The following is a 21,885-nucleotide window of genomic DNA, read 5'->3' on the forward strand; positions in this document are numbered from 1 at the left end:
GAAATTTAAAAACATTAAGAATACTATTCAGAATTTAATAATTGCATTAAGCTGAGTTTTAAATAATAATTTTACCATATATGTTTCATTTTTTATGTATTATCTTAAATTCTAAAAACAAAATTAAAGAAATAATTAAAAAAAAGTTTTTTATATTTTTTAAAGAGATTAAATTTTATGTTAGAAAAAAACAATTTATTTTCTCATAGAATTATACTTATTTTTTGATATTATAGCAGAAATGGAAAAGTAATATATGATACTAAAAGATTATTAGAAATATTATTAAAGTAAAATGTTTTAGAAAAAATTAAAATATAAATTAAAAGATTGATATTTGAATTTATGATTTAAATTAAATTTTTATAGATCTATAATTGTATTAAATATTTATTCAACATTAATATAAAAAATTTTGTATTGCCAGATTTTTTTTTTCATATTTTAAAAATATTAAATAATTTTAATAATCATTCTTTGTTCTTAAGATGATAATTTAAAATCAAATTGTTAATTTAATATTATTGTTTTTGTATCTTTAATTGATCACAATTTTTATGCAATGTAATTTGTTCACTATTATGTAGAGAAGACGAATTATGTAGTTTTTGATATTTTTTTTTCAATGAAACATTTTTATTTAAATACAGATATTTATTTATAAGATGTTGTAAAAAATATATTTTTATACTTAAATATTTAACACTTTTAAAATTTTAAAACTATTATCAATTATTTATTTTATGTTATAAGAAAAAACAAATAATTTAACAATGACAAATGTTATTTAATAAAATAAATTTGAAAAAAATATTAGAATAAGGAAAATATAAAGAATTCATATTATCATTAATTTGATAAAAATTTGATTAGCCTTTATTATTTACATTTAACGTTTTTTTTTCTTTAAGTAAACTAATTGTATTTTTTTTACAATATACTAAAAAATCAAAAATTTTATCTCACATTTTCATAGATAAACTAATTTAAAAAAGTTTTTTATTTTATAAAATTTTCGTCTTATTAATTATTTTTTAGTTTTTTTTATTAAAGTATAAAAGTGCACTTTAAAAATTATTTAAATAAAAGAAAAAATCATCTTTTTCAAAAAATCTAATATACTTTGTTTATTGTAAATATTTTTTATTATTTAATAATAATAAAAAAAGTTTTGAATTAAAATATTGTATTTTAAAAAAATATACCAATTTATTCAAAATTTTACAAAATTTACTTATTTATTTTATTATCTTTCAATTAAAAAACACTTTTTTAAATAATAAAAATCTATTAATTTATTTAATTTATAAATTTTAATTCTTTTTTTTCAAAAGCAGTGATTAAAGAGTTTTCATTGCATAAAAGCAATCAAACAGAAAATGATGACTTTAACTAAATATAAAAAGATAAGAAAATAATCATTTTTATTATTTTAATTTATTTCATTTTATTTTATCGTATCATACCAAACTATTATTGATAAGCAAATTAATTTATTGTATTTATAGGGGTTAGAATAATTGAGAAGTTACTCAATAATATAGGACTTTAGAAAAGTTTAGAAAAACAAAATAGTAAGTAAATTAATAATTTTAATAATCGCTATTTATATAGTTTGGCCAAAGTATTTTTGTTAGACTTAAAATTAAATAAATTATTTAATAACTATTGGGGTTTCAAGTGAATCTTATTTTACCAATTCTTATCTTTATAAACATCGTTTATAAAAATAAAACTCAAAAAATTAAATTTTAATATAATAATTTTCAATAATCTATTTTTTTTTAAGAGCGTGAATGTGATAATTCATGTTATTTCTGATGTCAAAAATATCTTAACTAAAATTTTTTCGTCAGAAATAACTTGAATATTATATGTATGATTCGTTAAGATATTACAACAAATTATTAAGTTAATTACAATCAAAATTTAAATAAAAATAAGTTTATTAATAACCGTAAATATTTTATGCTAGACAATGTTTGACTATATACAAAATATTATTTTGAAATTAAATAGAAATATAATTTTTAAAAATGTTTAGTTTCATAATCTCAATATCTTAAAATAAAATATAAATAAGAATTTAAAATTTTTTAACTAACTAAAGTTAAATTTTTATTTAAAATATAAAATTTACAATAACTTTACTGTAACCACTACAATTATATTTAAATTATTATGGGAATTGTATAATATAAAGTAAATCGTGAAGTATAGTTTTTTAGAAATAAAGATTATAAAAAAAATAATGATAATTTTTATCATCTTTTATTAAATGTTTCCCCTAAAAGTTTACTATTGTAAGGTATTAAATACAACTTTAATAAAAAAATATAATAATTTAAAAAATTAGTTTTTTTTTTCTATTTATTAATCTGGTAGATATCAACAATAAATAATAAAATTAGATTTTTACTACATTTAAACTATAAAATAAAAATAAGATAAATATAATTTTTTTTAATTATAATAAATATATTATTATTTTTGCTACAAAAAGATAATAAAATCGCCCCCGGGTGGGCTTGAACCACCAACCTTTCGGTTAACAGCCGAACGCGCTAACCGATTGCGCCACGGAGGCTATGCTTTGAAAAAAATTTTTTTTCAATTTTTCATACTTTCCTTCATTTTATCAATTATTAAAAAAATAATATACAATTTGAAGTATTATTAAGAATAAATAAAATAACATTTAAAATATATTTATTACAGATGAAGTAAAAATAAATAATTTTATATATAAATATGTTTTTGAATAAAAAAACAATAAAAATTGAATTTTGCTTAGCAGTCATGTCCGAGCGGTTAAGGAGAGTGATTAGAAATCACTTGGGCTTTGCCCGCGCAGGTTCGAATCCTGCTGACTGCGAATCTGCTTTATTTTTTTTCTTTGAAGAATAATTCAAGCATTTAAATTTTATTTTTATTATCTTTTTTTTTATATAAAAATTAACTTAAATATATTATAAACATTTAAATAAAATGTAAAATTATCATAGAATATAATTTTTTAATAATACATTAATAAATTTTATATATTTTTAATTCATTTTGTCAAATCTTGTGATAAAAATTGCTTATATTAATTAAAAATTTGTAAGTCAAATTAATGACACTAATATTCGTATAATTAATTAAATATTTTATAATTTTAAAATGTACCTAACAATTAGCTTTTTTTATTGATACTACTAAAAAATGTTAAACTTTATAAAAACAAAAATTTTTTAAACATTGTTTAAAGTTTTTATAAAAATTAATAAAGTAATAAAAATTTTATTATACTTGTGCTTATAATATGAAAAGTTAATATAAGAAAATGTAAGATAAAATAATGAACTTATAATAAATTTTGGACTTAAATATACACCAGACAGAGATTGAGGGTTAAAAAAATACCAAGCTAACAGCTTGCTTCAAACATTATATTATTCCTTATTCACCCCCTTTTCAAGAAACCTCTTTACTTGAGAAACATGGATCTTTTTTCGCTCGGCCTTTAGAATAATCTGATTTTACGAAAATGTGTGAACCAATTTGGTAGATGATACTATAAGGACCTACGTAGGCAGGTTCTAATTTAGTTTTCTGATTATTATTCATAATAAGGATTAATTCGTTTTTATGGTATTCAGGAATTAAGTTAAAATTATTTGGGAGTTTCATATTTCTTTCTTCTTTTATTTTTACATCATCAGCAGAAAATGAGTTCCATTTTTCCAAAAATGGTTGTAGTATCATAAAAGGAAATAAAATTGTCAATGTCCATTGGAGCTTTATAATTAACAAGATTACTTTCTCTGTTGAAAAGATCCTAAAAGGAGTATCTTTGAGAGACATACATATCGTAGAGTTATATTTAAAGACAATTTGGTTGAGGTATTGGGAGATGAATTCTGTTTTAGAAATGGGATTTATATTATTTCTCGAATACTCGAAGTAAGATGACTTTAACAGTTGTTTTAAAGTTCTGAATGATCTTTCTATTAGGGAATTTCCTGTATGGTGCTTAGTCGTATTATGCTTCACTTTTATATTAAAAGATTTTAGAAGTCTCAACAGTCCAGAGAAGCGAAGGGATGATTGCTGATCAAATCTGATAATTTCTGGAATTCCAATTTTGCAGAATAATTCTGAAATCATGCACTTTCCAATAGAATAACTAGTTTCGTTATTAATGATAAAAGGTAACCATAGACAAGAAGTTAAGTCAATAAAACTTAAAATGCTGAAAATGTATTTTATATATATGTATTGCCAGATATCTCCAGCGATTGACGTGAATGGAATATTTGGAATAAGAATGGGCTCAAATTTAGGAATAGAAATGTCCGAAGGCTTACTTGTTTGGCATACTTCACATTTTGATATATACTCTTCAATGGACTGTAAAATATTAGGAGCTTCAAAATTATTCCTGATGGTGAGATATGTTCTATTGATACCAGGGTGACCCAGAACATTATGATAGTGCTCCACTACCATCGAAAAAAGGGACTTAGGGAGAACGGGAACTAATTTATCTCCCATATGAGTTTCAATTTTTGAATGTATTATGCCATTAAGTTTGATCATGTTGTCTTTCATGATAATAATATTTCTCTCCTGTTCTAATTTCAATTTTCCTTTTAAAGTTTCATGAAAATTATTCTCCTCCTCTAAAGAAAGAAATTGGGATACATGATACACAGAAGCATAAGGAGTTGAAGAAATGTCTAACGAGGGTTGTGATTCTTCGACAAAGGAAGATACATCTTCAGATATTAATCGGGACAGAGAATCAGAAAGGTTATTAGATTTACCAGGTAAATAAATCCATTCTATATCAAGAACAGAAAGTTCCGTGGCCCAAGTCGAAAGTTGGAGATGGGTGTCTAGCGATTTACTAAAATATTTAATTATCGGAAGATTATCAGAATGCTAAAATATTTTTGCACCAAGAAGAAGATTTAAATGTTTCCTAGCAAACAAAATAATTGCCATTTCTTCAAGAAAAACAGAATCTCTTTGACGTATTGAATGGGCACGTTTCTTTGACCAATATCTAAGAATTCTCTTTTTACCATCAACGGTTTGAGCAAAATATCCACCAAACCCTGTTTGACTCGCGTCTGTAAATACCTCCAAAGATTGATCAAGAATTTCTGTATATAAGATTTCTCTAGAGAATAAACCTCTTTGTAAATCCTCAAAAATGTTTTGACATTCTGGAGACCAAACAAATTTGGTATTTTTCTTAAAGAGGTTAGTTATAGGGGATAATTTATTTGCAAAGTCGGGAATATAATTGCAATAGAAAGAAATTGATCCTAAAAGGGATTTCACATCTGAGGTATTAGATGAAGTTTTTAATTTTTCAATAGCCTTACAGGCTGATTCAGGGATTTGAGATCCAAGTTTAGAGATGGAATGACCTAAGTAAGAGATACTAGTACTGCATAGTACACTCTTTTTCCAACAGATCTTAAGATTTGCTTCTTTCAGTTTAACTAAAGCATTTCTAACATTAAGAATATGATCATCCAAACTTCCAAGAGTTTTTAGAATGGCATCATCGTAGTACCAACGAACATTAGGAATTGCAAGTTGATCTAAAATAGATTGCATAAGTTGGGGCGAGAGCTTAAAACCCTGAGGAAGAGATAAGTATCTGAAGGTTTTGTAATTAAAATATATGCCAATATCATCTATATTATCCGGATGGAGTTTAAACTGATGGAAGGAAGAAACTAGATCGCACGTGAAATAATAATCTCCACCTGTAGCGTCTTGAATAGCTTTGTCAACTCGATGAACAGGATAATCATAAAAAGGGCAGCAAAATTACTTCGACGCATATCAACAGTTGGTCTAATAGATCCATCTTCCTTTTTTACAGGAATGAGATTATGTAGGAGTTTTGCTGGAGCTTCTTCAAGCGTATCGGATTTAATCATATCCAAAATAGTCGATTCAGCTTGGTCCATTAGACGACCAGGAAAATTAAAAGGATGAAATGGTTTTACTTTGTCAAAATCAAATTTGATGTAAGGGACGTGTGAGGAGCAGCAACCGATATCCGTTTTATCCATAGAAAATACACTATATAGATCGTCATCACCGAACTTTTCTTTAATCTTATCCAAGACTTCTTCATTAGTTAACATAGGAGCAGAAATAGAGGTCATATCCACACTATTAATTATAAGTTTCTTATTTAAAGAGCGAGAGCATAAATTATCCACATGAAAGAGATCAATAGCAGCTGATACAGTTTTATTGGGGGTTTCTAAGTAAGGGAAAAATTTATCATTTAGTGAAATACCATTGGTCGAAATGGTCGTGGATTTTAATTGATTGATAAAATCCATACCTAATATCATTTTCTCTTAAATCATGGAGGATTTAGAATGACATACTGGAGTTTCAATAATATCTTCACCGATTCTTATTTTAACATTAGAAAGTTTTTTAATCTGTTCCTCATGACCAGTTGCTCTAACTATCTTTAAATCACAGTCCTGTGAGGGAAGGTAAGCAGCATAATCCGTATGCATTAAGGAAATAACTGAGCCAGAGTCTATCAGGCAACGAGAAGGAATATCATTGATGGGTAAAGTAACTAGAGCAGTTTTCATCTAGGAATTATTCACATTCATAAAGTCGAAAGTTTGTTCACTTTTAATAGATTTCTTTTTAATAGTGTAGTCCTTCTTAGGAAGACCAGCCAGAAACCGTCTGCATTGAGCTTTTTTATGACTGGGAAAATTACAATGATGACATCTAATGTCAGAGCGAGAAGAAAAATTCTTTGATTTGAAAGAAGAAGGACGTTTATGAGTATTAGATTCATTTTTGAATTTATTATGAAATTCCAGATCGACATATATTTCTCCAAGAGATTTATAAAATCCAAGTCTGTCTAGCAATCTTCTCTGAGCGTTACCAGACAAAACAGTGAGGAGTCTTTGACTGATGACTTCAAGTTTCATAGAGGGTGAAAGATCCGGTACTGTGGCAGCAATAAGTTTCCCAATATTACGTAATAAGTTTCCAAATCTATCTGATGAATAGTCTATTTTAGTCATAGAAAGTCTCTTAATTGCAGTTTCCACTGATAGCTTATTACCATATAATCTTTTTAAAACTTTCGTAGCTTGGCAATAAGTTGATACCTGAGCACCTTTTAAAATTTCTCTGGCTTGAGGACCAACCTTGAGTTTCAAGATAGTAAGTAGTAGAGAATCTTTCTCAGGTTCATTAATATTATCGAGAATTAATCGAAGTTCTAATGATTCAATCCATGAGTTTATGTTTGAATGAGGTGTAACCTCAAATTCAGGTTGGTTTTCCCAGTGAGCAGAAGTGAAAGAATTTTCCTCCGGCATCTTCCACATAAAGACAATAAAAGAGTGTTACAGGACAATACATTGCCTATTCCAGTAATCAATAGGTCGTTGATTGTCCCAGAAAATTGTAATTAAAAAATAAATCAATAGCACTCATAGGTCACCAAAATCGATGAAGTAGTTAGAGTTAGTAAGATCCCAGAAAGTGTCTTCTGATAGACAAACAAATATTAAACTAGTATAGCATTAAACTTCCAGAAAAAAAAAGTTAGATAAGATTAGTAATAAAAATTTTATTATACTGGTGCCTATAATATAAAAGTTCATATAAGAAAAGTTAATATAAGAAAAGTTAGTATAAGAAAAGTTAATATAAGAAAATGTAAGATAAAATAATGAACTCATAATAAATTTCGGACTTAAATATACACCAGACAGAGATTGAGGGTTAAAAAATATTAAGCTAACAGCTTGCTTCAAACATTATATTATTCCTTATTATAGTTTATGATAAACTTTTTGATATTAATAAATTTTCTTTAAATATTTCTTGCAAAGCATTATTTTTTCTTAAGGTAAATTAATAAATTAATAAAAAAAAATTTTTTTTAGTTAAAATTTTGTTTTTTTAAAATACAACATTTATTTTTTAAAAATTTTTTCCTAATTGAGAACAGCAATTTTTTTACTTTTCTCAAAAAATTAATTTCAATGTATAGTCTTTAACTTAAAAATTGATTTAAAAAGACAAAACAAATAAAAAATATTTTTTAGTAAATGTCTTGAAAACGAAATGTTTACTTCTTATAAAATTAATTTTAACTTGAGTTAAATCAAAAACTTCATAATAAATGATTTCATAATTACATTGAAAACATTACTTTTTGTTATTATTTATTAAAATTTTAAAATACATCAAAATTAAAAAAAAAACTAAAATTTTTTTTTAAATTATTTTACGAATAAAAATAATTATAGAAATATAATAGTACATAAATTGTGGAGATTTAACTTTTTTTAAATTTTTTTCTTTGATTTTTTTCTAGTAACTAATTTTTTTAAAATTAAAAATTTATTTCTAAAATTATTTTTTATATAAGTAAACATCATAAATTTTTTCAACAGTTTTTTTTTTAAACTAAACTTTATTGCACTCGTTGAATGAAATATTTAAAATAAACATGATTATTGAAAAACTGATTATATATTCATTATCAGCACATAATTTTATGCTTGAAAAATTTACTTAAAATTATAAATATTGTTACAATTTATTTTTTGTCTCGATATATAGAATTCAAAGATAATTTTTATCAAATTTTGTTTTATATATTATTAACATTTAAACACAAGGAAATTTTTTATGTAATTTCTCTTCAATACAACTTAATGGTCTAGTGGCATTATTCTCGAAATTTATTATTAGTCATATATTAACAATGTCAAAAACGTATATCACAAATAAATATTAAAGCATTATATAAAATTAACCCTTTCTTGCTAAATGTTTTTTCAGAACATAAAAAAAGCTTAGCATGGCGCTACTTTGACACGTTTTTAATATAATTGTTGTTTTTTTTTCCAAAAAGGAGTTTTAAATTTGTCCATGTTTTATTCAATATCTTTCCAGTAGAGCTGAAGATTATTGGTATTGTATTAATTTTTATTTTCATAGTTCTTTCTAGCTCCCTTTGTAAATTTTTATCCGGCACTACTGTATTTATGCTTTTGTCATCTACATGCATTATACTATTGATGCTATACTTAGTTTCCTTGATTTTGTAAATTTTCTCTGCTTTCAATAAGCGAATTTTCAGTTCTTCAGGAATTGTTATGTTCTGACTGGAAACATCCAAAATTGATTGCAGTTGTGCAATCTTTATGGCTAAGAAAGACTTATTTTTCAATTTGAGAAATAGTGATTGATCATAAATAGTGGATATAATTAGCATGCTCATTAATCCAGCATTTTGAATTACACTAAATTTAGGATTTAGAGGAATCAACCCCGATACAACAGGATTGAACAAATATTTTAATCCACTAGTAATGTCTAATTTGAATTTCCAAACACTGGAAGGTTTCACAAGTTAAATTTCAGCAATTGAAAAGATTTTGAATGAAATCAATGGGAATATTTTCTGAATACGAGCTAATGTTATCGTATCTTGACTGCGGTTCTGGACACGAGACTTGATGTCAAATGCAGTTAACGATTTAGAAATGTATTCTTTTTTGCTTTCCTTTATGTATGATTCTCGAAATTTATTATAACTCATATATTAACAATGTCAAAAAAGGTATATCATAAATAAATATTAAAGCATTATAAAAATTAACCCTTTCTTGCTAAATGTTCTTTCAGAACATAAAAAAAGCTTAGCATGGCACTCTTCTGGCACGTTTTACATATAATTGTTGCCTTTTTTTTAAAAGAAGTTTTAAATTTGTCCATGTTTTATCCAATATCTCTCCAGTAGAGCTAAAGATTATTGGTATTGTATTAATTTTTATTTTCATAGTTCTTTCAAGCTTCCTTTGTAAATTTTTATCCGGCACTACTGTATTTATGCTTTTGTCATCTACATGCATCATACTATTGATGCTATACTTAGCTTCCTTGATTTTGTACATTCTGTCCATATTACCTGGTAGGCTTACGCCAATTTCTATAATGTAACCTATAGAATCGTTGTACCATACCAAGTCAGGCTTTCTATGATGTAGTTTGGCATTTTTAAATTCAAAACTTTTTTCTATTATCAAATCACCCTTATTTTCTTTTTAAAGGTTTTTTTTCAATTATTTTACATATTTTATTATATCTCTCATTTATGGTTTTTTTCTTCATAATATTACATTTTCGTAAGATGTGTGTTAAATTGTCCTCAACGCCACATCCAAATCTACATGATATTATTTTAATTTGCAATTTTGATTGGAAATTAGGTAAATAGCATTGATTCTCTTGCATTGTGATTTTGATCATAACTTCATCCACTCTTTTTCCTAATTTAGAATCTCTTAATTTAACACGTACTTCGTTTAAAATGACTCTTGGGCTAAAGAATTCAAGGGGAAAACCATTAACTATATTTTTAATACAGCAGTGTTTTCAACATAATTCTTTGTTAAATTTTTTAAAACGTTCTTATAATAATCATCATCAATCATTGAAGTAGCTTCTTTATTAGGATTATTTGGGTCATCTTCACCTGATCCTTTTCGATTTCTTTCTGGATTTCCAGTAGGTCTTCCAGAAATTCCATATGAAAATAATGAAGCTCCTGTATTAGCTTTTTTTGCTTCTTTAGCTGGTGAAGTATTCTTTCTTTTCTTACCACCGGAATTAGTAACAGAACGTGATCTAGATCTAGATCAAGCTGTTCTAGCTGAATTATCTTGTGAAGTTGTTGATGTTGTTTGATCTATAGAATCAGGAAGCAATTGTTCTTCATTATTCTGAGTATTCATCTCTATATTTTCATTCGGTCCATGAAATTCAAGAAGAGACATTTGAGACAATGGAAGTTGCATAGTTCTTGATCTAGTAACAGAAGGTTCAACATCAGCACCAAAAAAGATAGAATTTTATATTTAATCATTTAAGTCAACTTTACTAGAACGTGTAAGATTTTCAGATAAGTTTATATCATGAAGTTGTGTTAAAATTCTATTACGTTCAGAGTTAGTTGAACACTGAGAATTCTGCCCTCTATCTAGTTCTCTTTCACTAGAAGAAGAAATAACTGTAGAGATAATATTGTCAGCATCAGATAGTTCACCTAATACTTAATCTTTAGTTACTATGTTTTAATTAAAACTTACTTAGATTTCTGCCTTTAGGAGATTTGGAAATTTCTCCTGCTGCTTTTGCTGAAGTAGTATCCTTAGTTTTTCCAGTCATTTAATATTAAATGATTAGTCTAAAATAAAATAGGTTAAATTAGATATAATTTTAAATAATGATTTCTTAAAGGAACGCGAGTTCACTAATGCTTTCAATTTGTGATGTGTTAGATTTGAAAAATTGTGTATGTCTATTCCCTATCTTTGTGTGTAAAAAGCGAAAAAATTTCACGTTTGATTGCCCAAACACAAGAGATAGTATGATTCTCGCTTTGAGTGCGTAGAGACCCCGCTTTCGATTACCAGTTAGGCCTATTTTTGTTTATTTTTTTATCTTTTTTAAATATTTAACTATATTAAATATTGTTATAATTTATATGTTATATATTAACAAATATTATAATCATAAATTAACGATTAAAAAGTTAAAAAAATATATATAATTAACATTTAAATTTTTTTAAAATACGTTAAATATTTCTAATATTTAATAATATTCATTATTATTTTGTTATTTATAAGAAAAATAATTTATTATTATAATTATTGAAATATTTGTTTAAAAACTAGTAAGAGTCTTTTTTAATCTAATATGTTAATAAGTATCATAATTTTGAATTTTTTAATATAATTGTTACAACTTTATGAAATTTTTTAAATTAATGCTTGTCCACAGAAAATTAAATTACAACGTGACAAATGAATTAATTTTACTAAAATACATTATTAAAATATATATTTTAATTGCTTAAATATTTTGAAACATTTGCAGATAATATATTATTTTGTATATAATTTAAAGAAATATTTTAAAATAATTATAATTGTTATATTTTACTATATATTTAAACTCAAATTTTTTTTTTAATTTTTCTTTTGATAATTACTTTAAAAATATTTATAATTTGACAGAAAATAAAATATTATAAAAAAGAAGTAATCTTTTTTTTTATTATAAAATTTAAATTTTAAAACAATTCTAATATACTTTATGATATTAATATATTTATAATTCTCATTTATTTTCTATTACAAATTATTGATATAATCATTAATATAAATATATAATTTAATCACTATACAACAGAATTTTATGATAACATTAATTTCAAATATTTTTTTTTATTATTAATAATAAAAATTTAATTCATTATTTTTATAACAATAATATTTTATTTGAAAAAATAATTGTATAAAAAACAATAATGTTTGAATCTACTTATTCTAAATATAGCAAAATTAAACAATTAAGCTAATATATATTATTATTAAAAATATTTATATAAAAAATACAAAAATAATAATTAAATTAGCATTTAAATATTAAAAATACTTTAATATTCTAATATCCTATTGTTTCTTTCATTCATCGCTGAATATAAGTTAGTGATGGATTTTCCATGATATTTTAGTGTTTTTTTGAATCAGAAATTTATCCTCTTTACCTTTCTTTTCTTTTTAAACAAATTTTACATTTTTATTTATCAAAATTTGTTTTTCTTTTAATAATAAATTTTCTTTACTAGAATATTCTTTTAATGATTGTGTGGATGATTTTTTTTCTTTTTTCCGAAGGAAGATGAAGTAATCATCTGAAATATTTTTAGGCATTTTGTATATAGTAAAAAACAAGGCTATATCTTTATTAGCTATATTTAAAAGAAACTCTTTTGAAGCATCCGAAACTTTGGAGAAGAATGACATAATTGGGTTGTTGTCAGTAACAGCAAAATTCAAATTATAAAATTTTTGTTTATACTCCTTCATCATTGCGTCTATTGACTGTTCTTTTGCATAAGAATCTACCAAACCCAAGACTTCTTCCAGGAGGTCTTCAGTAAAATCCATCTGGTAGAATTCTTGGATCTTCTCATCAAGCAGAGCCCTTAATAACGTAAAGACTTTGTTTTTTTCTTCCACGTGTAACAACAGAAAGTTCTTGCATATTGAGCATATTCATATTTAAGCGTGTACTCATTAAAACTCATGAGTATTCTTTCACCCGGGAGCACCATATTGGAATCTACTTATTCCAAATGTAGCAAAATTAAACAATTAAGCTAATATATTTTATTATTAAAAATAATAATTAAAATATCTTAAAATAATTCGACTAATAAAATGTCGCGATTAAAAAAAAAACTATACGTTATAAATTTTGTACAAATATTTTATTAATTTTTTTTAAATACTAAGCAGAAGATTTTATCTTCGTGACACAATCAGTTAGCGTATTTGACTGCTTAACTGAAAGTTTAATAATTTAAACTCATTCTTGAACGTTATAAATTTTTTTTAAATATTATATTTAACATTAATATTTTAAATTACCATTAAATTGTTACTTGAAAAAAATTATTTTTGGTTTATATCTTTTCGGTTCCATGGTGTAGCGCACTGAAAAAGTTAAGTGCAAAATTATGTCATATCGGTAAAAATATGCACTTAACTACGTAATGTGCATTTTTTTTGCACATAATTTTGCACATATTTTTGCACTTAACTTTTTTAAATTTTTTTTTTGTGTAAAACGTAAAATAATAAATTTTTTCTATAATTTATTAATTCAAACAATAATAATAAAAAAAAAATTAAATATGCAATTTTTAAAAGTTTGTAATAATTAAAGAAAAATTATATTTTTGGTTTTATTATATTATAACAATTTTCCAAAGTCATTGCTCTTTTTGCACATGAATAGGGAATATTTTTATAATTTACACTTGTTGCAAGAAGATTTTTAATAACTTTATTATAACTTTCGAATCTTTTTGATGAAAATACCGTAAAATCAGTTTGGTTTTTTTTAAAAACTTCTGGATAGTGTAAAATAAGATGTTCTTTTAACGTTATATCATAGTTTTCATGGATTAAAACTGGCCTAGCATTAAAATAAATATCAATATTTTCTTCAAGTTTATGAATATCGTCATCTGTTAATCCATGAGATGATGTTATTACTTGAATTTCTTTTAAACTTTCAGCAAAAGAAAGTAAAGCAATAAAAATATTGCTGTTTGATAAACAAAATAATCTTCTATTTTTTTTTATAAAAGATATTAAAGTTTTCAAAAGAGATACTTGTTGTGCCCCAGACATTGAAAATTTGTTCCTTTGGATACACTTATTATTTGAGAGAGGGCTAATTTTATTTTTTATTTTTATTCCAGTTATTGATTTCCTTATATATGTGAGTTTATTTTCTTTCACATATTTAATTGCGTAATTTTCAATTTCATACTCATTAACTCCATAAATATTAACAAGAATATTTAAAATAACAACATTTGCATACGCAATCAACCCTTCCTCAATGTCATGGAGAGCATCTACAGTGTAACTTAATTCTAATGGAAGATTAGGATTTGTAGATTCAACACGCAAATATTCATTATCATTAGCCGATATTCTATTTAAAAGGTGCCAAGTATTTCCATGATGCTTACACAATCGACAACTATTTGATGAAAGGGATCCAAAGCTAATATCTGTTTGAAAAAAATAACCAAGCATATAATTATCACCTGCAACATGTTTAACATTGAGAATATGTTCTACACCATTTAAAGTAAGTTTGCAATTTTTAATTATTTTCAAAATTGTAGCTATAAGTTTTTTATACTTTTCCATTTTAGTAGTTGCAGAGATACTGAATCCAAAAGGGCATATAGACGTCAACTTAGATGATTTTATTGTTTTAAAATGAAGTATTTTAAAAGAAATATTCATTATATAACTGAAAGAAGCTGATGGTTTAAGAGGATTTCTAAGTTGAATTTCATCCATGTATAAAACAATATCTATTTTTCCATTGTCAAAATTAAGTTCATTACGGATACAAAAATTCTCTACAACTTTGGAAACATTAACAGTGTATAATCTTTTTTCTTTTATCTGTTTAATTTCATCCTCTATTAAAATAGGATCATTTGTAGTAAATCCACTAATTTTTTCATCAGGATCTAAATCAACATACTTAATATCTTCTTTACTAGGACTAATTTTGTTTAAAAGATTTGTTTCAACAAAACTTGAAACTTTATCTCTACTTTGCATTATTATAATTTTTATAACATTTTCAATATCTTGCATAAGAGAACTGTTGCATTTATGTTTTATGAATATGTTTGCAAGAAGTTTTTCTGGATCATAATCATTTATGGATAAAAAATCTATTTCTGGAATAACAGACTCAATTTCTTCATTATCAATATTAAAATCACCATCAAATTCATCTTCATTATTATCTGCAGTGGAAATTAAATTATTATCATCAATCTCATTTGTATTATTTGAGTAATTCAATTGATTAGTTCTAAAAGGTCTTTTTCTAGTTATAATTAATCCATGATATTGCTCCAAATGATAAAAATACCGATTTAATTTCATTCCTCTAGCATTTTTTGTATCCTTATTTAAACAACTGCCCATTAGACATTTTCCAATAAGAATATTTTCATCACCAAAGTGTGCTTTTTTTATGTGTAGTTTCCATTCATTTATATGAACGTCGCAGAAACAAACTGGGCATTTAATCATTTTATCTAAAAAAGAATTATAAGCATATTATAAAAAAAATTTTATTCAAAAGAAACAAATTAGCGAAAATTTATACAAAAATAAATTAAAAAAAAATTAATACAAAAAATAATAATATTTAATTTATTTTTTCCCTAAATTTATCAAGATTTTCTTTTAATTTTTTTGAAAAATATATATTATTTTTCCCCAATACATATTCCAATCTTTTGAACAATTCTTCGTGCTCTTTGGATACTTTTTTTTCATTTAATGTTCCCACAAAAAGAATAGATTGTAATGGGGATTTAAATTTTTTGATAAGTTCCTCCCCCTTCATTACTGCAATAAACTTTTCTTCTCTAACAAATTTAATCTCTTCTTCACTTGTAGAATTGTGGAAAAGAACAAAGTTAATATCCATTGATAAAGAAGAAAGCAAAATTTTTTCTGGAGATATGTGTCTTAGTTGATTTTCTGATTTATCAGATTCTTTTTGGCAATAATTTTCAACTCGTATGCAAACATCATCAACATATTTTTCAACAGTATTTATTTTTACCTTTGAATTTTGTTTTCTTATTGTCAAACATCTGCTAAATTTTTTACCATTTATATCAAAATTTATGTTGTATAAATTTTTTGCAGTTTCCAAAAATTCTATACGTGAATTGCGACCATCACGTTTATCTTCTTTTGAAAAAGGACTTTTAAAAAAAACATCCGCCAAATATCTTGCAACTTTTTTTACATTTTTTTCTTGTATGTTCGTTTGAAAAATTTTGAAATCCTTAGTGTTTTCATATTTTTTAAGTTCGGTTTCATAAGCTCTTCTTTTTGCACTTTTCATTAACGATAGAATTAAACTATTAGTTTCCATTGTTTAATATATTGTAAATGTCTTAATAATTGGTTTTATAACTAATTTTATTAACTGTTGTCTTGTGGAATAATTTTACACTTTAAGATATCAATTTTGTTCAATGATCCTTGGAAAAACATTTATATATTTTCTTTAAAAAAGAATATTTGGTAAAATATTATCTGTAAATTAATTTTATAATTTTAACCCGCTACATTTTTTAGGTATTGTTATTATTACATAAGAAAAGTAGTTTTGAAAAAAAAATGCAAGTTTATGTGTAGTTAATCATATTATAATATTTTTTAGGTATTCCTATTGTATAGAAGAAAAGTTTTATAAAAATTGTAAGTTCATATACAATTTACTATATTATAAAATATTTCAGCCATTACTATTGTATATGAGAAAATTTCTTAGAAAAATTGTAAGTTTATATATAATTAAGCATAATATATTTTAGGTACTAACTATTATTACATAACAAAGAAATTAATGGAAAAAAAACATTTACTATTTATTATAATTAATTAATAACTTTTTATAATTGTAAATTTGTGTTAATAAAATTTCTTTTTATTTATTTGACTTGTAATTATTTAATAATACACCTTTATATGTAAGAATATATGCACTTTAAATATGTGCATAATATCTGCACTTATAATATATGCATATTTTCAGCACTTTTCCATATGTGCAAAAATTCTGCACTTATCGAAATTATTAAAATTTTCGACTTTATGTGCAAAATTTCTGCACTTAACTCTTTCTGTGCGGTTAGCACTCAGGACTTTGAATCCTGCGACCCGAGTTCAAATCTCGGTGGAACCTTTTTTTTATAGATATTTTTAAAATATTATTTTTGTTTTATATAATATTCTTTATTAACATGTTAAATTTCTTTACTAAATTAATTTTTATTTTGAAGATTTTATTTATATAAAAAAAATAAGTCATTTTAATATTTTAGAATAGTTATTAGATTAAAATTTTCACTTTATATTAAAATATAGAAAATAAAATTCTTTTAACAATTTTTTTCACCTTATAAAAGTGATAAGTTTAAAAATTGGATTTAACACTTTTAATATTTTATCTTTTTAATAGTATTTGAATATCATAATTAAATATAGCATTTAAATTTATAAAAAACTTCTAATAATTTATATGTTTTAATGAATGATGTTTAAAAGTTATGTAATTAAATATTCATTTAAATAATTGACAAAAACAAACAAAATATACTAATGAAAAAGTAATATTGTTATCATACCCGGTTAAGTGCTACAAGATACAGAAAGCTTACAAGCTGTATTTAATCTTTTTTTCTTGTATACAGCTTATTGGAAGTTTGTATACTTTCTCTATTCTGTATACACTTTTTATGCTGTATATTCTGTACAGAAAGAATACAGATAATTTTTTAAAATTAATAAAAACAGATAAAAAATTTTAACAATTTTATGCATAAATAAATTAAAAAAAATTTTAAAGTTTAAGCATTAATAAATTAAAAAAAAAATTTTAAAATTTAAGCATTCCCGGTTTAAGGTGATAGGATACAGATAGCTAATAAGCTGTATTTAACTTTCATTAGGTGTATACAGCTTATTGGAAGAAATGTATACTATTTTTAAGGTGTATATGGGATAATAGAGTGTATGGTTGTACAGAAAGGATACAGAAAGGATACAGAAAAATACAGAAAGGATACAGAAAGTATAAAACTAATTTTTTTTTGTAGTAAACTGAATAATGATTTATTTTTTTTTTTAATTGTTATATAAGTATGGTAATTTATATAAATTAATTTTTTTATAAAAAAATGATGTAAGATTAAAATCTCAAAACTTTTATTAAAATAATTAAGGAAAAAAACAGTTAAATAAAGAAGAAAAATCATAAAATTACAATGGGAATTGAAATGTGATCGAATAATAATAATTTAATTATGCTCAAATGAATGAAGCATAGGACAAACATAATTTTTTCGAGATTTTGATTTAATAATTAACCCTTTTGAATAAATAGAATTTTTTTTAAAAACTATTATGTTATTAGAATTTTTAACCCAGTTTAAATCTTCATAACAATTGTTAATAATAAAGTATTTTTGAAAAAAAGTTGAATCATCAACTACATTTAATAAATTTAATGCATGAGTATTTAAATTTGAACTTGAAAACATATTCTTAAATAATAATCTTTCAACAATAACTAATTCTTTGCCAAAACAAATAACTTCTTTTTCCTTATTAATAAAAACAGCAAGTAAAAGTATTGGTTTGTATATTATTTCATTGTTTTCTTCAATTTTTACAATCAAAAAATTATCTCTATCAATCATACCATCAATTGAAGCACGAATAGTGAATCCCTTGAAATACAATTTATCTGTAAATCTGTATTGACCTATTTCAGGAAATAAATTTTTAAAAATATTGTAAAAAAAAATTGGTATTTGAATAAACTTATTTTTTAGAAATTTTTCTTCTTTTTCAATAATAAAAGATGCCATATGAAAATCTTGAAATTTTTTCTTTATTTGATTGAGACTATTCGTTTCTGTTTTCTGTGAAATCATTCTTCCTAACATTTGAATGAGTCCTTCACCTGCAAAGCAAGAATATTTTGTTAGATTTCCAAATTTTTTTACAATAGCATGTAAATGAGTAATCAAATGGCTTTTTAATTTCATTCCATTGACTCCAATTATTCTTACTTTTTCATCAAACCACAAAGAAAGCAAATTTTCAGACATTTTTAATTCATTTTCATTAATATCATCCATCATTAGTAATCCAATTCCACTAATTATTGATAGTTGTAAAACTACAAATTCATTTATTCTATTTTTCATACTTTCAAGAAATATTGTTGGAAAACCATAAAGCATAAAAAATTTCCATTCAATTGCTTTAAAATTACCAAATTCTTTCAATGACTTCATATTCTTTTTGTATTCTCTTGGTAAAATAAATAATTTTAATGAATGATCAAAAAAATCAATCATATTTTCAGTCATTTTTGGTAATTTAAAACCGTTTGAATACATTTTTTTATCACCATCTCTAATTGAAGTCATATCTTCTTTAATTGGTTCCAACAGTACCGTATGCATATAATCTATTGCTATATCTATTGGTATTTGAATAATTCCATCTATATGTGATTTTCCAAGCATCCCAAACATTATTTCTCTTGGAATGTTTTCAAGTAACGTAGCATACCTTTCATACTCAATCATTGTTTTTAATTCCATTTTAGTTCCATTATTAAATACCATTTTACCTTGTCCAGCACCTTCTCCAGTTTTAATGTACCCACCTTTGTGAAAACAATATGTACAACCATAACTACCGTTGCAACCTGTTAAATTATTTATTTTTCTTAATGCAGGAATATCTCCTGTAATTGTTTTAATACTAATTCTGTAATAAAAATTCAAATCTTTATTTCCTTGTTGGTAAGATATTGAATATAATTTATTTCTTAATTTATCTCTATAAATATCGCAAATAATTTTAAAGTTTTCACCTTTTTTTGACATTCTTAAAAATTAAAAAATTAAATTTTTTTTTTTTTAATTACCATATACTAAAAAGAACAACATTATGAAAAGCTATTCTTATTTTTGGTGGAAGATCCAGAAATATTGCCGAAACTGGCCAAACTTAAAAAAAAGTTTTAAAAATTTAAATAAAAATAAACCTACTTTGTACTTTTGAACTTTTACTTAATGGTGCTCCATCTGTATGAAGCAACAAATCTAATATTTTTTCCTTACCATTATAATTTTTTAAAAAACATGTAAGATTACGCTTAATTACAAGTTTTATTATTTCCATAAAAGAAAATTCTAAAAGACGACCTTCTTCAAAATCATGCTCAATAGTATTTTTAAAGATATTGTTTACATCTGGAACTGAATATGCCAATTTACTTCTTATTCCTTGAATTGTTCTTGAACAATTATGATCAGAAGGCAAAAAATCACAAAATAATTTTAAAAATTTTTCTGATGTATTATCAGATACTTCACCTTTTAATTTGATTTTTAGAAAACGTGATATAAATTCTTCTGTACTTTTATTTGTTCCTTTGAAAAGAGAAGTACTATTATGATCAAAATCTTCATTATGATCAGAACAATTATCAGAAAAACTAACAGAATAACTATCTTCTAAATTTTCCAAAATATTATTTGTATTTTCAGATATAAATTGATCCAAAGTTTCATTACCATTTGAAAATTCAAAATTATTTTGACCATCTTCCATTTGTTGGAATGTTTCTTTTATGTTAGAAATATAATTATCTCTATTATATGTATTTATCCTCCGGAAATCTATAAATGTTCTTGTGACGTTTCTGCCATATCTTATTAGTTGATTTTTAACTGTTTTTTTGTGGCTTCGGCAAAGTTTATTAGTAATAACGTTATTTCTAGACATATTAAAATAAGGAAAAAGTTTTCAAAAAAATTTATTTTGTTATATACAATAATAAATTAAATACAAATAAATAAGTAAATTTATAATTTAATATCATTTTGATTAAGATTACAATCTTTTATCTGACAGTTCTTATCATATATAGGGATTTTCTTTCAACTTCTCCTATATCAATATTTGAAACTTTTTTAAATAATGTAATCAAATAAATTATCATAAAAAATGATTTGTTTTTATCAATTAAAATGATTATATAAATAATATCAATTGAAATAATTAAAAATGACTACATAAATAAAAATTTTATTTCAGAAAAATTATTTTTCATCTATTTTTTATACCTTTTAATGCCATTAATTGATAAATATTTCATAATAATAGTAGTCTTTTATTTTAGATGAACTTCTACAACAATTTTATAATAATATTTTCTGTTTTTTTTATTATTTCAACGAGCTACGTTTCTTCATGGTTTTCAAATAGTGATACTCAAAAAATTGTCAAAACAATTGAAAGAATAACTTCTGAAGAAATAGCATCTATAAATAATAAAATATCGTCATTATCAGATACATTTTTTCTAACAATTTCGGGAATGAAAGAAACTGTTGAAAAAAAAAGTAAAACTATTGATGAATCGCACAACTTAATGGTTTGGATAATTATTTCATTTACTTTCATTTCATGTACTTATTTTTTAAAAAACATCTTTTCATGTTTTAGTAAATGTTGTTTAGAAACAAAAAATTTGCCATATTCACCGAATCATCCATCAAGTGAACATGTTTACGGAAGAAGAAGATTATCTATGGATAGAAGAAATACTTATTATGATGTCTAATTTTTTTTACATCTTCTTTGTAAT

At 23.7% G+C, this 21,885-nt stretch overlaps 10 protein-coding genes across 10 annotated transcripts; 2 read left to right on the top strand and 8 right to left on the bottom strand.

Annotated features, from left to right (window-relative positions):
- Nucleotides 1-3,456: 3,456 nt before the first annotated feature.
- Nucleotides 3,457-6,542, bottom strand: SRAE_0000049900 (Integrase, catalytic core domain and Ribonuclease H-like domain-containing protein; the record flags this gene model as incomplete). Its single annotated transcript, XM_024646396.1, has 4 exons — nucleotides 3,457-4,891; nucleotides 4,976-5,597; nucleotides 5,834-6,373; nucleotides 6,428-6,542. 4 exons carry the CDS (start codon nucleotides 6,540-6,542, stop codon nucleotides 3,457-3,459), a joined length of 2,712 nt encoding a protein of 903 aa, XP_024500582.1.
- An 81-nt stretch (nucleotides 6,543-6,623) lies between these two features.
- On the bottom strand, nucleotides 6,624-7,382 carry SRAE_0000050000 (Hypothetical protein; the record flags this gene model as incomplete). The annotated part of the gene is made up of 1 exon (XM_024646398.1): nucleotides 6,624-7,382. One exon carries the CDS (start codon nucleotides 7,380-7,382, stop codon nucleotides 6,624-6,626), a length of 759 nt encoding a protein of 252 aa, XP_024500583.1.
- Nucleotides 7,383-10,204: 2,822 nt separating this feature from the next.
- On the top strand, nucleotides 10,205-10,761 carry SRAE_0000050100 (Hypothetical protein; the record flags this gene model as incomplete). The annotated part of the gene is made up of 2 exons (XM_024646399.1): nucleotides 10,205-10,283; nucleotides 10,529-10,761. The coding sequence occupies 2 exons, from the start codon at nucleotides 10,205-10,207 to the stop codon at nucleotides 10,759-10,761; spliced, it is 312 nt and encodes a 103-aa protein (XP_024500584.1).
- A 170-nt stretch (nucleotides 10,762-10,931) lies between these two features.
- SRAE_0000050200 (Hypothetical protein) lies at nucleotides 10,932-11,241 on the bottom strand (the record flags this gene model as incomplete). The annotated part of the gene is made up of 2 exons (XM_024646400.1): nucleotides 10,932-11,125; nucleotides 11,163-11,241. 2 exons carry the CDS (start codon nucleotides 11,239-11,241, stop codon nucleotides 10,932-10,934), a joined length of 273 nt encoding a protein of 90 aa, XP_024500585.1.
- Nucleotides 11,242-12,641: 1,400 nt separating this feature from the next.
- On the bottom strand, nucleotides 12,642-13,031 carry SRAE_0000050300 (Hypothetical protein; the record flags this gene model as incomplete). Its single annotated transcript, XM_024646401.1, has 1 exon — nucleotides 12,642-13,031. One exon carries the CDS (start codon nucleotides 13,029-13,031, stop codon nucleotides 12,642-12,644), a length of 390 nt encoding a protein of 129 aa, XP_024500586.1.
- A 786-nt stretch (nucleotides 13,032-13,817) lies between these two features.
- Nucleotides 13,818-15,722, bottom strand: SRAE_0000050400 (Hypothetical protein; the record flags this gene model as incomplete). The annotated part of the gene is made up of 1 exon (XM_024646402.1): nucleotides 13,818-15,722. One exon carries the CDS (start codon nucleotides 15,720-15,722, stop codon nucleotides 13,818-13,820), a length of 1,905 nt encoding a protein of 634 aa, XP_024500587.1.
- Nucleotides 15,723-15,840: 118 nt separating this feature from the next.
- On the bottom strand, nucleotides 15,841-16,551 carry SRAE_0000050500 (Hypothetical protein; the record flags this gene model as incomplete). Its single annotated transcript, XM_024646403.1, has 1 exon — nucleotides 15,841-16,551. The coding sequence occupies one exon, from the start codon at nucleotides 16,549-16,551 to the stop codon at nucleotides 15,841-15,843; it is 711 nt and encodes a 236-aa protein (XP_024500588.1).
- Nucleotides 16,552-18,511: 1,960 nt separating this feature from the next.
- SRAE_0000050600 (Hypothetical protein) lies at nucleotides 18,512-20,116 on the bottom strand (the record flags this gene model as incomplete). The annotated part of the gene is made up of 1 exon (XM_024646404.1): nucleotides 18,512-20,116. The coding sequence occupies one exon, from the start codon at nucleotides 20,114-20,116 to the stop codon at nucleotides 18,512-18,514; it is 1,605 nt and encodes a 534-aa protein (XP_024500589.1).
- Nucleotides 20,117-20,153: 37 nt separating this feature from the next.
- Nucleotides 20,154-20,846, bottom strand: SRAE_0000050700 (Hypothetical protein; the record flags this gene model as incomplete). Its single annotated transcript, XM_024646405.1, has 2 exons — nucleotides 20,154-20,239; nucleotides 20,282-20,846. The coding sequence occupies 2 exons, from the start codon at nucleotides 20,844-20,846 to the stop codon at nucleotides 20,154-20,156; spliced, it is 651 nt and encodes a 216-aa protein (XP_024500590.1).
- A 571-nt stretch (nucleotides 20,847-21,417) lies between these two features.
- On the top strand, nucleotides 21,418-21,861 carry SRAE_0000050750 (Hypothetical protein; the record flags this gene model as incomplete). The annotated part of the gene is made up of 1 exon (XM_024646406.1): nucleotides 21,418-21,861. The coding sequence occupies one exon, from the start codon at nucleotides 21,418-21,420 to the stop codon at nucleotides 21,859-21,861; it is 444 nt and encodes a 147-aa protein (XP_024500591.1).
- Between the last annotated feature and the right edge of the window lie 24 nt (nucleotides 21,862-21,885).

The sequence above is a fragment of the Strongyloides ratti genome, scaffold srae_scaffold0000003, assembly GCF_001040885.1.
Source record: "Strongyloides ratti genome assembly S_ratti_ED321, scaffold srae_scaffold0000003".
Classification (NCBI taxonomy): Eukaryota; Metazoa; Nematoda; class Chromadorea; order Rhabditida; family Strongyloididae; genus Strongyloides; species Strongyloides ratti.